The 14,060-nt window shown below is 39.2% G+C and overlaps 1 protein-coding gene across 2 annotated transcripts in view; it reads right to left on the reverse strand.

Annotated features, from left to right (window-relative positions):
- Positions 1–11,050, reverse strand: part of LOC110476204 (macrophage mannose receptor 1-like) — a 50,448-nt gene extending 39,398 nt beyond the window's left edge. The window contains exons 1-5 of one of the 2 annotated variants that reach the window (XM_021540977.3): positions 11,036–11,050; positions 10,468–10,918; positions 6,314–6,715; positions 4,705–4,878; positions 782–943 (exon numbers count right to left, since the gene is read on the reverse strand). In XM_021540977.3, the coding sequence (XP_021396652.2) occupies positions 782–943; positions 4,705–4,878; positions 6,314–6,715; positions 10,468–10,528 (799 nt within the window). In that variant the 5' untranslated portion in view covers positions 10,529–10,918; positions 11,036–11,050. The other variant, XM_021540978.2, reaches the window with a different exon arrangement.
- Positions 11,051–14,060: the final 3,010 nt, after the last annotated feature.

Raw genomic sequence — 14,060 nt, forward strand, 5'->3', positions numbered from 1 at the left:
GCAGAGAGGCTGGACTAGATGATCTTTAAATGTTCCTTTCTACCCAAACCGTTCTCTAATCCTCTTATTCTACACATTTAGAGAGTACAACATATAGCTTATGGTATAGAATATTTTATCTTTCAACTCATGTACTATACTCAAAATATTTTCTAATCTATTTAATAGATGAATCAGTGAACTATTTATTTCATGTTTGTACAGAGGCTGAGAAGGTAATAAAGAGGACTTTCTCAATGTAGAATGTAAATATGTTCAAGTAAAATTTAAGAATTTTCTCATAGGAGAAGTGTGAAAACTCTTTCCAAAAATATTGAAGGAGATTGAAACTGAAAGAGAATATTTATGAGTTCTTTTGTTTATTAGTTCTTTTTCTTTTCATATTTTAGGATTTACTGAAGATGCAATGGCTTTAATGAAATAGGCAAAACTGCTGACTAATACACACTACAAGAAGAGTGCAAAAAGGATACAATCTCGGTGTCTACATCTTCAGTTTACAAACTACTTTGCATTTTCTGCATTCCAACATTCATTCTTTATTGCCTGCATTACTTAATTGTTGTAGTTTTTATGTCACTATTAGTTTATGCGATATTTAATAATGATAAAATAAATATTATCTGTTCTATATTTTCAGATTAATTATCCAATATAACTATTTCAATTTACTAATTACCAGAATTGAACAAATATAATCTTCATGATGGAACATGCCATATTAGTGTCACTGTTGCAATAATACACTTTTCTAAGGAAATAATGAATAATAGTAACCTACCTGTCAGGTATGTTTGTTCGTGTAACTCTGTGATGCTCAATAGCTCTGCCTTCTGCTGCTGACAACTTTTTCTTGCCTGATGCCATTTCAGAGCTGTCTCAGAGTTTATCTGGTACTGGACATTTGTTAAAGGGTCTGTGTTCCATAAATCATTATTAGTAACTATAGGAGAAATGAAAATGCTGTAAGTCATCATGAAGACATAGCCAGATAAAATATACCAAAAAATTGCATAGCAAAAGACACAAAATGCCTGAACACTGCTATAGACAAATGGTTTGAAAGGAATCCTGAGGTTCTCTAATGTACTATTAGATCCAGGACAGTAGACAGAGAATTAAACAAGGTCACCATTTTCTCTGGTACAAAAGAATCTGCTGTTTAAGACAAACAATAAGTGGCTAAAAATGTGCTAAAAGAGTTGATTTGTGAATGTGGAGAAAAATACTAAAAGCTTTCTGGCTGATGCTAGCTAAGGTGTATATAAAGCTGACCTTTTTTCTGAGATAAACCCCAAAATTTTTTACTAATTTGGGTCACTCTGTAAAGTAGCTATGGATTTTCTTACTGTGATTATGGCAATAAGACCCAATTACTAAATGCAAAGCTGACATCAGCATCAATCTCACATTTCCCTGCAATTCCTGATTTCTTTAGCATGTTTCTGACATAGCATGACTTTCTCCTCTGCCACATAGCCTGACTAAACTCCTTGAGTACCTGAACCTGGCACTTTAAGGCAATGCCAGTGAAGGCATCATCCAAAAGGACCCAACAATACAAACTGCCCCAGAAGGTACCACGCTCTTTACACTGCTGCAGTCTCTCCTGCCTCATCTCAATTGTTTCTCCACAAACAAGCAACAGAAAACAGTGTGAACTTGATCTGCCAAAAATGGAACCTACGTGAGGTCCCAACAGTGAGCTAAATATCACACAAAGGGAATAAAGATGCATGACTAAAGCAGAACACAGCAGAGATCACTGCATGTATGCCAACAAGGAGAAAACAACTGAATTCTTGAAGCCTTTATCAGCTTCTCAAGTTGCAATCTGAAAAAATTGAGAGAAAGAGGTCTTATCTAAATTCAAAGTGCTCAGAATACTTCAGTCTGCAAATAGAGGGAAACAGTAAAATAAACAAAACTCAAAATAAAGCATGATACATGTTAAATACCAGGAGGTCACGTACCAGTTCCACTTTTTCCTGTATTAAATCTGATTATCTATAGGTAATAAAAAGTGCTTCTTTTCACATTGTCTTTATTTTAAAAAGAAATCAAATATAACCTACTGTAATAATGACATTTCTGTAAAAATGGGAACTTTCATATGATTATCATTATCCAAAAATCAACTTCTGTCAAAAATATTTTATAACTATCAGAATTAAAACTTCTTTGCTACACTATGTTCTAAAAGAACATAAATCTCTATGTACAAGCTTGGGTTAAAATTAATATTGCAAAAATAGTAAAATCTATAATTCAATAAAGAAAACTGGCTCTGACTTGATAGTAAGGGGTTCATAAATCTTGTGCAATTATTACAGAGAAGAGGTAAACAAGTCTTGGGCATTCATCCAACCTTCCACCTCAGTTGCCCAGTCTCATAATTTATAGCTGACTTCCATATGGTGCTCTCTTGTAGAATTTTGGCCTGTCATAAAAATCAAACTCATTTCTAATTCTTGGAAATTTTGCTTTTAAGACATTTGAGTTTTAAGAGCTCAAATGTCTTTGCAGAGCAGGAAATTGGAAAATCTATATGCTATTGTTTGGAGCTTAGTTGCCCAGAAAAACAAAAAGATGAAACGCTTTCCTGGGATAATATATTTTAGCACCTAAACTAAATTAATGTTAAATCACACCTGTCCACAGTACATATGTAGAAAATTAATAAAAATCTGAACGCTATCCCTACACAGAAGAATTTAGCATACATTTATTTTCTACAGATTTTGTTTCTGTCCTAGTCACCTGCATTTTTATGCATTGCTTAGACGGGTTTCTGAGTCCTTCAATTCATTCATCAAGAGAGGCCTCAATGGACTTTTTCCCACTGGAACAGAGCTCTAAGTACACACTGAGTCATTTTCCTGATGGTCTTACACTGTGCTACTTGTTTTCTTCCCCAACACTTTCTTTGAAGTGCAGTATACAGTTCAAAAAGACATGGTGCAACCTATAAAGAAGCAGCATTTCCTACGCTACTAAAAATCGTTTGCTATAACAACACTGCTCAGTTCCTTTCCTTGGGGTTCAAGCTTCTGCTGTTACTGTCTCAGCATCTCTTTCTAAATCACCAAATAAAGGGTCATAATCACAATTATGTCACCTCCACTGATAAAATTTCTCCACCTCCATTGATGACAATAACTGTCACAAGTACAGTCTCATGCCCTCTTCATTTTGGAGAACATCTGAGGTGGTTTTGGTCACAGTGAGAAGTGACTGGGTCAGCCACAGACATTTCACTGAAGGTCCTGGCCCCAGTATGAGCAGCTGCAATTGTTTGCATCACATATTTTCATGCTTGCACCCTTGGTCCATTTAAGAAGACAGTTTAGGAAACAACACTTTATTCTTAGTAAATAAACTTTAACACACACAGACTTAAACATTCTATTTTAAAGGTGTTGTTGAAGTTTATTAACTTATCACACGCTCATATCTCATTCATTTCTCTTTCATAGGGATGACTAAAACTTCTGCTACCATGGTCTGTCTCTCACTAAAATATATGACCCGAACTTGAATATTTTATAGCTAGTACTGAAGAATCAGGAAGGAAACATGCAGGCAGTCAGCATAAAGCAGCTTTTTCCACAAACAATCACTGCCATCTGAATGGATTTCCTTGAATTATGCTAAAGAATTAAACAAAATTTTAATGATGCCTCCTATTTGTTGTACTCAAATAATACTATGCAGGGAGTATTCTTAAGTCAACTTTGCATGTGCTTTATTAATGGGATTGATATTCCCAGCATGTATTTATTATCTTGAAAATTATACTGGCATAGGAGGAAAAAAAATGTGCAGTTTTTATTTGCTGAAATACTGAATGCAACATTCATGGAAATCAGGCAAGGACACCAGTATTTTGTCATCAAACCAGTTAAGATCAACCCAAACAATTTTCTTCACATCAAAGGAAAGGCATATTTTTCTCCTTAGCGCTGCTTGCAGTCAGCTTGAGCTTTACAGAAAAACACAATAATAAAGAAGAAAGGAGGGAAAAGTGCTACCCTTCTCAGCATGACAGAAGAAGCAGCTTGCAGACAAAATGTTTAGTACATATTTTACAGAAGTCCAGAGAAAATTCATTAAAATTTAAAAGAATTCAAATAGATGTAGACATAAATTACTCCCATTTACTTAAAGTAAGATCAATATTCCTAAATAAAGTTCTGCATTTTGATAATACTGCCTTTTAAACACCAAGTATACTCAAACCAGGGACTTTAGAATACAAATAGTTCTAATTGAGTTAAAAGACAGAACTAAAACATAGCACAGCTGGGAAACACTGGGATGTACTAAAGAGTTCATGTCTAAAAGGCAACTCATTCTCCAAAGTAATTTTAATTTTCAATTAAACTGTATCCTAGCTTTCAGTTCCACTTCACAGATTTCTACTTTTTGACCTTTTATATATACTACTTATGCTAATGTAAGCATCTAATTGACATTCTATTTAAGTAAATTGTGTACATAGAGATTCTAGAATACAATTAACATACTTTCACACAAAAATAATTGGGCAATGTTTTTTTATGCTGGGTCCTATATTTGGATATTTATGTTGCTCTTAAAAGGAAAGCAGGCTAAACAGAAGCATTTCAAAGTGGAAAGTACATGTTATGGACATATTTCCAGGCAGCTGAGTAACAGCACATTTTGTGAATGTAAAAAGCTTACATTTCATTGGGCAAAATCCATACTTCCTGTCAACATCATAGTCCGAAGTGGTTCCACACCAGAACCAGCCATCTGATCTGCCAGCATCTGTACAGTCAGCATACCATTTACCACCAAACTTAAAAGGAAATACACAAGGGGCTCCATTGTCATTTCCTTTCACTGTGTAGGTATCTAAGGAGACACAACAATTCAAAAATGTATAAAAATGAATTAGCATGGGATATATAGGAGTTCGTCTTTATGATCCTGTTAAAAATATTACAGCAAGGAAAGCTTGCTAGCTTAGTATACAACTCTACTAGAATTGGAACATTCATCATTTTGCTCTAGCTCTAAGCTGATACTCAAGTTCACAGTGAGACAAATTTTTGTTGCTAAGGGAGACAACAGACCACAACTGACTGAGCTAAGACAAGTACATATCCATGCTGAATTTCCCATACATAACAATCAAAAGTATAAAACACACATAGTTATGCCATTTTTTAAAGCACAAAAGATCATTGAGTGTTCTGTCAATAACTCAGTCAACTGCTGATCATTTTGGACATAAAAGAGCATGTCCATGTAAACTTGAAAGATACATGCCATAAAATGACTCCAAGATATTATGACCAAATAAATTTTTTATTTTCATCTAAAGATACTTTTTGTTTTATCAGAAACCTGACTCCATGGAACTTATGAAAGTAACTAAAGCAGCTTTCTATGTGTGCACATGTAATGTACATTCAATGATGGAAGGACATATAGGGAAACCGGACTTAAGGATTTTTGGAGAGCTGACATACCAGGGTCACTGTCTCACAGAGCTGCTAGAAAACAGAGGAGGAAGGAATAGCAGGACATTATTACATCTCTCCCCTGCCTTCTTTCACATAATTTGCTTTGCTAGGGTTCTATTCTGGCTTCTGGATAAGGATTAGTACTGTAATCAGCCATAGCATAAACCACAGAAACCTCTGAGACCATTTCTCTATATCAAAGAATACTAAATGGAAAGTCAAATGTATTTCCAGATACTTATAATGAATATATAGAGAGATGTATTATACATAACTTTTTTCAAATTTAGCTATTTAAACTATCTTATTTCTTTGTCTCACATTTTAGCACCAACTTTGAGACTCCCTTCAAACACCTAGGAAGATATCTGCAATACAGTGGAAACAAAGATATCAAGAGTTAACTAATATCTTATTGCCAGTCAATATTTGCACCCCAAGGAAAAAAAATATAATCAACAGACTAAACACTTGCACTACATCTTTCTGTTCATATGTAGTAAATAGTAAAACCTATCATCAACTGCTGTGTAATAGTTATACATGTTTTGAATAACTATAGAATTTTTTATTCTCTCTAAATGAATCACTATCATGCGTGGTTAATAATCTATCAGCACTTTGACAAGTTTGACAAAAACCAAATTGAACTATTCTAAAAACAAAAAGTGCATCCACTCAAATATTGTTGATTTCACCTGAATCCACACTCACTGATCACTAATAAGATTAAGGAAATTCTTCTACACATATAAAATATTTTAATTATCTACACCTAAAAATGAGTTTGAAAATACAGAAATTAATTTACAGAACTTTACCTTCATAGCCTCGAGAACACAGATCGTCTGTGGCTCCGTAGACTTTCCACCTACTCCATAAACCAGATCCCTTGTACAGCATAATATTCCTTTCCTGTTTGTTTCCATAGTTGAAAAACAAATCTTCCCCTTGGATTGCAAAGAGAGTCTCATTTCTGCATTCCCATCGCTGAAGTTCACTAGCCTTGTCACAAGGGTACAGAGTGATCGGAACCCAGTCTTTCTTCGAAGGCACTCCCAAGCACAATTTGAATGCTATGCTCATAAGCTGGTGATCTGAGACCCACCTGAATTTTTGTGACTCATTTTCTTGAACACAAGGAGCAGTAGTCACTGAATTAGAACTCAGAGCCAGTACACAACGCTTGTGATCTTCATTATATATTAAGAAGGTGCTGGTATCTGTAAGAAAAAAAAAAAAAAACACTGGAATTATTTGGTTTGAAGTAAGCTTACCTGCCAGCTAAATGAATATGAATCTGGACACTCCTCTTGGTGTGAAAATCTCATCATCTGTTTAGCAAAAGAAGGTGTGGACTACACCTGTTGAAGTGGCTGTATGCAACTAGTTCAGATGTGAGGACATTTCAACTGTTTTGTGTCAGTGAAAGCATCTATACACAAATGTACAAGGCAGCAGAGGTGTAGACCTAGTGTCTCCTGTAGGTTTAAAGCATGGGTTAAAGTGAAGAGAGAAAGCACATTCATGGTGTTAATCCAAGCTGCACCCATGGGAATTACTGCAATGAGGGAGCTTGGACACTGCAGAGAGCAGATCCTGACTGAACTCTCCAGCAGCACTGGCTCCCTGGTGTGAGGAGATGACAACAGTCACTAAGTTCTTCAGGCTCCACTTCCTCACAGTGGGGAGCTCTGTTCTCAAAAGTCCAGCTAAAATCTTTAAAGTATTAACTGAGGAGAAGGACATGTTTTTAAGCTTTATACTCAAGCTTCTTGTAGAATATATTTCTTTTTCAATTCAGTCATCAGTGACTTCTTTCTTGCATCTCTCCATTATGAATGAAATACCAACAGCAGTGGGATTTGCAATCACCAGTTATGCCTCTCCATGACTTGTGAAAATACACAAAGCTCTTCATACCTTCCCAGGTTATTTCTCCCTCTTACTAAATAGTGCTTCATAGCATGCATTTTCACGTATTCAAGGGTCGTTACAAAACTGTAGCTGTTTGAAAAGCTTTAACATCTTTTGCACTTGGTTATGCTATGAGTGTAACATTTCTGAGCCAGTCTTGCTGAAAGACTGAAAATTTCTCCTCTCTGATCCACCTGAGATACATTTTAGCACAGTAACTTTATCATGCTCTTTCGCATAAGGTAACAGGATGCACAACATTTTAAAGCTGTATTTTAGCTGGGCTATGAGACAGGAAGGAGAAATATAAATTTATGTGACTCTGGGGATTAAAGCTATTTAAAACACTATTTATTTTAGTGTATGATTACCAAACTGAACAAATTGTATAATGGAGAAATAGTTAAGGGGAAAACAGGTTAACCACAGTAAATCTTCCCTTCTCTGCTGAGGCTCTAATGTGGAAATGATCATATTTTTCTGCAGAAGAACAATCTGGGAACAAATAACCTCTGTCTCAGAGAAAGAGCTGACCTAGATGTATCTCATCTATAGTTCAGCTTCCTTCTCTTGTCCTTTGGCTTCCAACTCACTGGGAAGTAATGTAAAACTGATGAGCACTGGAGGCAGAAATTGTTGTCTTTTGCCAATCTGTTTTGCTCACAGACAATACAAGGAAATATATAATTATCACTGCTGGTGACAACTTCTTTTTATTCTGCTTTTCGACTAGCATTTATCACAATGTTATTGTAAACTAATATATGCAGTGCTTGCAACTCTCCTTTTCCTGAAATCATATTTAAAGTTTCTGGATAAAAGAGATGTCAAACAATTTCACATGTGTAGAAAACACTACCTGATTTTTCAAACTGCTAAAATTGTATTTGTGGCCTAAAATAACAGTCCTTATTTTCTTGTTTTTGTGGTGTTAAAGAGAAGATGCTATTTACATGAAAAAAGTATTCCTAAGTAAAAAATCTGAATTGATGCATCCAAGCATGAGAAGGTGCAGAGTTTTGGCTTCAGAAATGAAGTTAAAGAACTCAACAAAGCAGTCTGGCCAGTGGGGATGGAGAGGGAGACAAAACTTAGGCTCTCTACTATTCCAACTGTGCCTTTACAAAGCATTAGAAGGGTGTAAACCCAACACACCTGTTTATACAAGGGTTTATTCCCAGTGCAGGGAGTAGTACATGTGCAAGCAGCTAAAAGGCCAACACAGCCAAGGAGACATTGAAAATAAGCTGACACCATGAGAATGACACAACAGGAGAATGGAACAAGAGGCAGCAGGATGCTGGAGAAACTGTGGCTGAGGCTTTAATTGCATGATTTCCTTTCCCCCACTGTTGCTCCTCCTCTAGTCCATGGCCATTGAGCAGACTCTTAACTTAGTGCTGTATTGCTCAAGTTTACAGCTTTCTTTCTGTTTATTTTGTTGCCTTGCTCACCAAAGAGGATTCCCATATGACAGTATCTGTGTGAGTAATTAGGTAGTCTAGAAGAAACAAGCCAGGTATTTGTGCAGCATTTCCTCTGCCCTGCCAAGTCCTCTCTGTAAACACTTGATACCACTCTTGCCAACATGATGAGCTGTATCTGTGAAATGGGCTGAACAGAATCACACATAGCACCATTAGCTGTTTCACTGCTCTGCAGCAACATTTGTTATAGAGCTCTGCAGCAGGTGCTGCTCTTCACTACAGATGAACTGTGGGTGGAACACTTTAAGGTCCACCACAGTGTGCTCATGAGTACCACAACGTTAGTATTTTGAATTAAACCTATTTCTAACAGTAATTCATAGTTTGAAAATTACTCTTGAAAGGAAGGTCTTTAAAATGCATAAGAACACATCAGGCTTAGGAAAAACACTTCACCATTACCAGTGCACAACCAGCCATTCAAGGAGATCTAGCATTTTTTCCCTCAAATGTCCCAACCAGATCCCAAAAGAATTTTTCTCACAGGCTTTAATTTGTCTTTACTCACCACACTGTGACTATTTGCCTTTCTGTCTTTGGCCCCAAGTTGTATCTTAAGAATTGTACCGAGCACTGCAGAATCTCACTGGACAGTATCGTTTCCACAGTAGAGATTTCCAGAATGCCAAACTGACTTCACATTCTGCAGCATTTCCAAACCGTCACAGACTATGTGAGCGTAAATAAGGGAGTAATTTGTGAAGCCAGTGAAGTGCTACCAGTGTTAAACACTAATGGAGAGCACCAGAAGAACAGACCCAAAGCCAAAAGAGGAGAGAGGCAGATGCAGGTAGGATGATTCTCTTCTCTACACAAGGTCTTGCCTACCAGATGGCCTAAACTGATTGCTGCTAGTTGCATGAAGGAAGAAAGGTCACAAGGCAGTGCTACAAAGATTTGCATCACTAGGTCTCAATCTAGAGAGCAGAGGACACTGAAAGGTTTTCTGAAAGGGCAGGTATAAACTTTCACTGGAAAGTAGCTGTGAGCTGGAAATCATGGCAAATCCCAGAGTAAATGGGTACAAACTCCAGGTATCACCAAACAACACAATTCCCCCTGTTCTCACACTTCTATCCATCCCAGCACATCAGCTACCCTAATATTCCCCTATGAAAGCCATCTGTCAAAAGCAGGGCCCATCCAAGAGGGCTGGAGGACAGGCAGAGCCCCAGTGCCAGGCAGCTCCGCAAACCTCTGCGGTGAGCAGGTCTGTGAGGGAAAGCTGGGTGCTGCTGTTCAATCAATCGGGGCCCGATCGGAGCGGTGGGGGAAACTGAGGCAGCGCCGGTGACAGCCCTGTTCGGCGTCCAGAGCGCCACGGGCACCCCAAAGGCCGCCCCGCCGGGCAGCTTTACCCGCCGGACACCTCTGGATGCGGCCGGGGAAGGGGTCCCGAGGGGAGGCCGCCTCCATCAGCCGCTGCCCCGCCGCAGAGAGGCGGAAAAGGGTCCTGGGCTTCAGCTCCATCCCCACGCCCGCCGCAAGCCCCAGGTCAGGCTGGGCTCGGTGCCCGCTGTGAGCCCTCGTTTTTCGGCTCGCCTGCCCGCACAGCCCCTGCGGGCACTTACCCAGCAGCGGAAAAGCCCGCGGGAGGAGTCCGAGGAGCAGCAGCAGCACGGAAGGAGCCATCGCAGAGAGGGCGTCCCGCCGGGCAGGTCCGCCGGCTTGCGAGGGCTGGTGGATCGGGGGAAAACTCTGCGCTCCAAATGATAAGGAAATATCCTGTCACATGGGGCGTTTTGAAATAACAGGAATTCGCTGTTCAAACTTTGCCTTCCTAAGCTGATTTTTTTCCCTTAGCGGAGGGAAGAGCCGCCTTCAGGCATGTGCAGGTGATAAAGCGGTGATAGCTGAGAGGAGCGTTCCTTTTTTTGTTGTTGCTGTTGTGAGTGGCGTTTGTGTTTTTCCTTTTATCCCCTTTGCTACTCTGACAGCGTTGCATCTGGGTCACTGGTTTGTCCTCCAAGAAAATTAGCAAACCGCGCTCTGCGGGGAGGAGGATATCCCTCTCCTTTTCTTCTGGGGTAAGGAAAGGAGAAGGATAAGGGTTAAGAAACTCAAGACTCAAAGAAAAGCCCTGCTGGAACGCCCGGGTTGCTCCTCAGATCGAGGACTGCAGAAGGAACAGAGACCTACTTTTGGGAGCCCGGGATCTGGGCTGCGCCCCCGTCCCCAGCACTCCTCCCCCGGGCGCCAGCAGTCGCTCCGCCGGGAGCGGGGCGCGGCCGGGCTCGGGGTGCCAAGGAGGGGACGAAAGGGACGAGGAAGTCCAATAAATGAACTTCAGCCGATTTGTTTGTTTATTCTGCCGACAGTGACGGCACTATCTGCTGTTAGCAGGACTCAAATCTTGCTCGTGAATCAGTGCGGGAAACACAAAATCTTGCCTGCCAGCTGGGTTTCACAAGCTGAAGCATCTTTTTGAAAAGGTGCCTTTAGAGCACAGTCCACATTGGTGATTTTACAGCTTCTTGCTGTGCTGGATACAAAGCAGCATGCTATTTCTTTGAGATCACCACCAATATACAGTCTGAAGAGTCCCAAATGGATTGAAAACATCAGTCTTACTGTTGTTATAGAGTGGCTTTTGTAACATATGGGACTTACTGCGTGTTTTGATGGGGCATACCTGAGGCTCAGGGAGCACCTTACTGCTCCCTACAACTCCTGGAAAAAAGGACATAGTGAGGTGGGGGTTGGTCTCTTCTCCTAGATGAGAAGTGACAGGACAAGAGGAAATTACCTAAAGCTGAACCAGGGGAGGTTTAGATTGGATATTAGGAAAATATTCTTTTCTGGGAGAGTGGTCAAACACTGCAACAGGCTGCAACAGGGAAACGGTGAATAACCATCCCTGGAAGTGTTTAAAAATGTGTAGATGTGTTTAGAGGCTTGATTTATTGCTGGGTTTGAAAGAGCCTGATTAATGGTTGGACTCAATGATCTCAGAGGTCCTTTCCAACCTTAAAAATTCTATGATTCTGTGAACCTGTAAGGCATCAAACCTAGCATGTGTATAAAGCCTGTTGTGCACCAGGCTGTACCCCTGTGTTGTCATGCACTTGGAAATCTCTAATAAGTATTGAAAAATTGTTCAAATCCTCCTTGATGGAAGTTCTGGGTGGGAAAGTACAGCACATCCAGGGAAACACCAATATAAGATTAATGTAGAAAGAGGCAGAGTAAGAAGGTACTTTGACATTATAAGAGGAGAAGAAACAGTGGAGATGAAAAACAAGCTTATTTCTGAAGTCAATGAAGCTCCTGTTAACATTAGAAAGGATTCCAGCCAGGCACTTCAGCTGTGCTGGGTTCTCTTGTGGGCTATGTGAGGGGAGTAAAGAGGAAGTGGTTCATAATTTCTCTTAACATCTGTAGAACCACAAAAAGGTCAGGAACAGCCTGGCCCAGGGACAGGAGGTGGGAAGTATTTCAGCCATAATCAGCAATGTTCTGTATTGTTGTGTTGATGAATTGTCATGTGTGAAACTTAATCTCTTGCTGTAGTGTATGGGAGATATTTATTTTTCCCTAATTATTTGCAAAACCCAAAAGCCCAGAAAACATCTAATGCTAAAAGGAACAAGCCAGAAGACTCAGAAAAATGCTGCTGCTCTAATAGAACACTGCTATTTCTAAGACTATCACTGAAAGCTTGGGTATTCTTTTGGCTCAAGATAAACAGAGAAGGAAGATTCTATGTGAAGTTCAATCTCAATGTAAAAAAATAAAACTGCCACCAAAGTCTTTACATGGTTATGTAAGACTGATTATGTGATAGTTATGTACAACAAAGGGTGCATGTAACTTAAGTGAATATATGTGTTGCAGAAATAGGCAGAAAAAAGGAACTAAGTAGATGAGTAGTGATACCTCTTTGGCTGTCAGTGGCTGTGTGAGGATTGAGCTATTCTCTGAAGTGACAGAAGAAACTACAGGCTATTCTTGGAGTTTCTCAAAACTGAACTGGACAAGATGATGAGCAACCTGATCCATGTCAGCCCTTCTTTAGAGAGGAAGTCATGCCAGGTGACCTCCCAAGGTCTCTTCCAACCAAATTGAGACTTCAGAAGAGTTACTTCCAAGTGAAGTATTGCAGCCTCCCTTCCTTATCTGAAAACTGCTTTTTTCTCATTGTCCTTTACACTCACTGGATATATATACTGGAGGTATTACCAGTTCAAAGCCATTTTGACACAGACATGTTTGATACACACCTATATGTTTATGTGTGTATACATATGTCTACACATTCCCCCTGTCTAGAGCAGCACAGGTCTTGATGAGCTTATTCATGTAGCTTCTGTCTCATCTGCAGCACACTCATCAGTAATTGTATCTGGATCTGGCTCCCTCTTCCATTATGAATCATATATTCTGATCTGATATAGTCAAAGAGAAAGATTTTCTCTCTTCTGAGACAGAAGTATTCAGCAAAAACTCAGGCTGTAGTAATTTGAAGGCAAAAAGTTACCAAAAGCTCAATCTGTTAAATAACTAATGACAGGGTACATGTCCTAGATAGACATATGTTTTCATCTTTGCCGTGGGTAGGAAGCCAGCTGACAATTACACAGACTAGAAAGGCTTGCATTCCTCTGAGACAGGTCAGACCTTCTCTTCTTGTGGCACATTCAGATCTTACATTCAGATCTTGGTCATTCTTCCTGGCAAAATACATTGAAATCCTGAAGCCACAGTGGCCCTTAGCTTTTATAGCAGACTGAAAAATGGAAAGTTCAATCCTGAAATCATATCCAGACTTGAAACATAATATATGTGGAATAACTGTATGTGTAGCAGAAAAACAAGTGGATTACTATCCATGCTTTTACATTTGCATCCAAGATGTTTTTTGATGTTTCCTGTGGGAACCTGTATCTATCAGTTAGTATTCAATAATTACCTACACATTAGTAATATTTGCAGTGGGTTACTTGCAATGGAAGCCTAAAACCATTTTTGTATTTAATTAGTCATCTCAGAGTATTTAAACAACATTCTCACACTACTGATTCAGGAGAGAGCCTTTTCTAGAAGATTGTACTGTTGTAAGAAGATAATTAAAATTAGATGCTATACTGGTTTTGACTGGGGTGGAGTTAATTTTCCTTGTAGCAGCTCAGATGGCGACATGTTTTGGGTTTATGGCCAAAACAGT

Source organism: Lonchura striata, chromosome 2 (assembly GCF_050655825.1).
Source record: "Lonchura striata isolate lonStrDom1 chromosome 2, ASM5065582v1, whole genome shotgun sequence".
NCBI classification, from domain to species: Eukaryota; Metazoa; Chordata; class Aves; order Passeriformes; family Estrildidae; genus Lonchura; species Lonchura striata.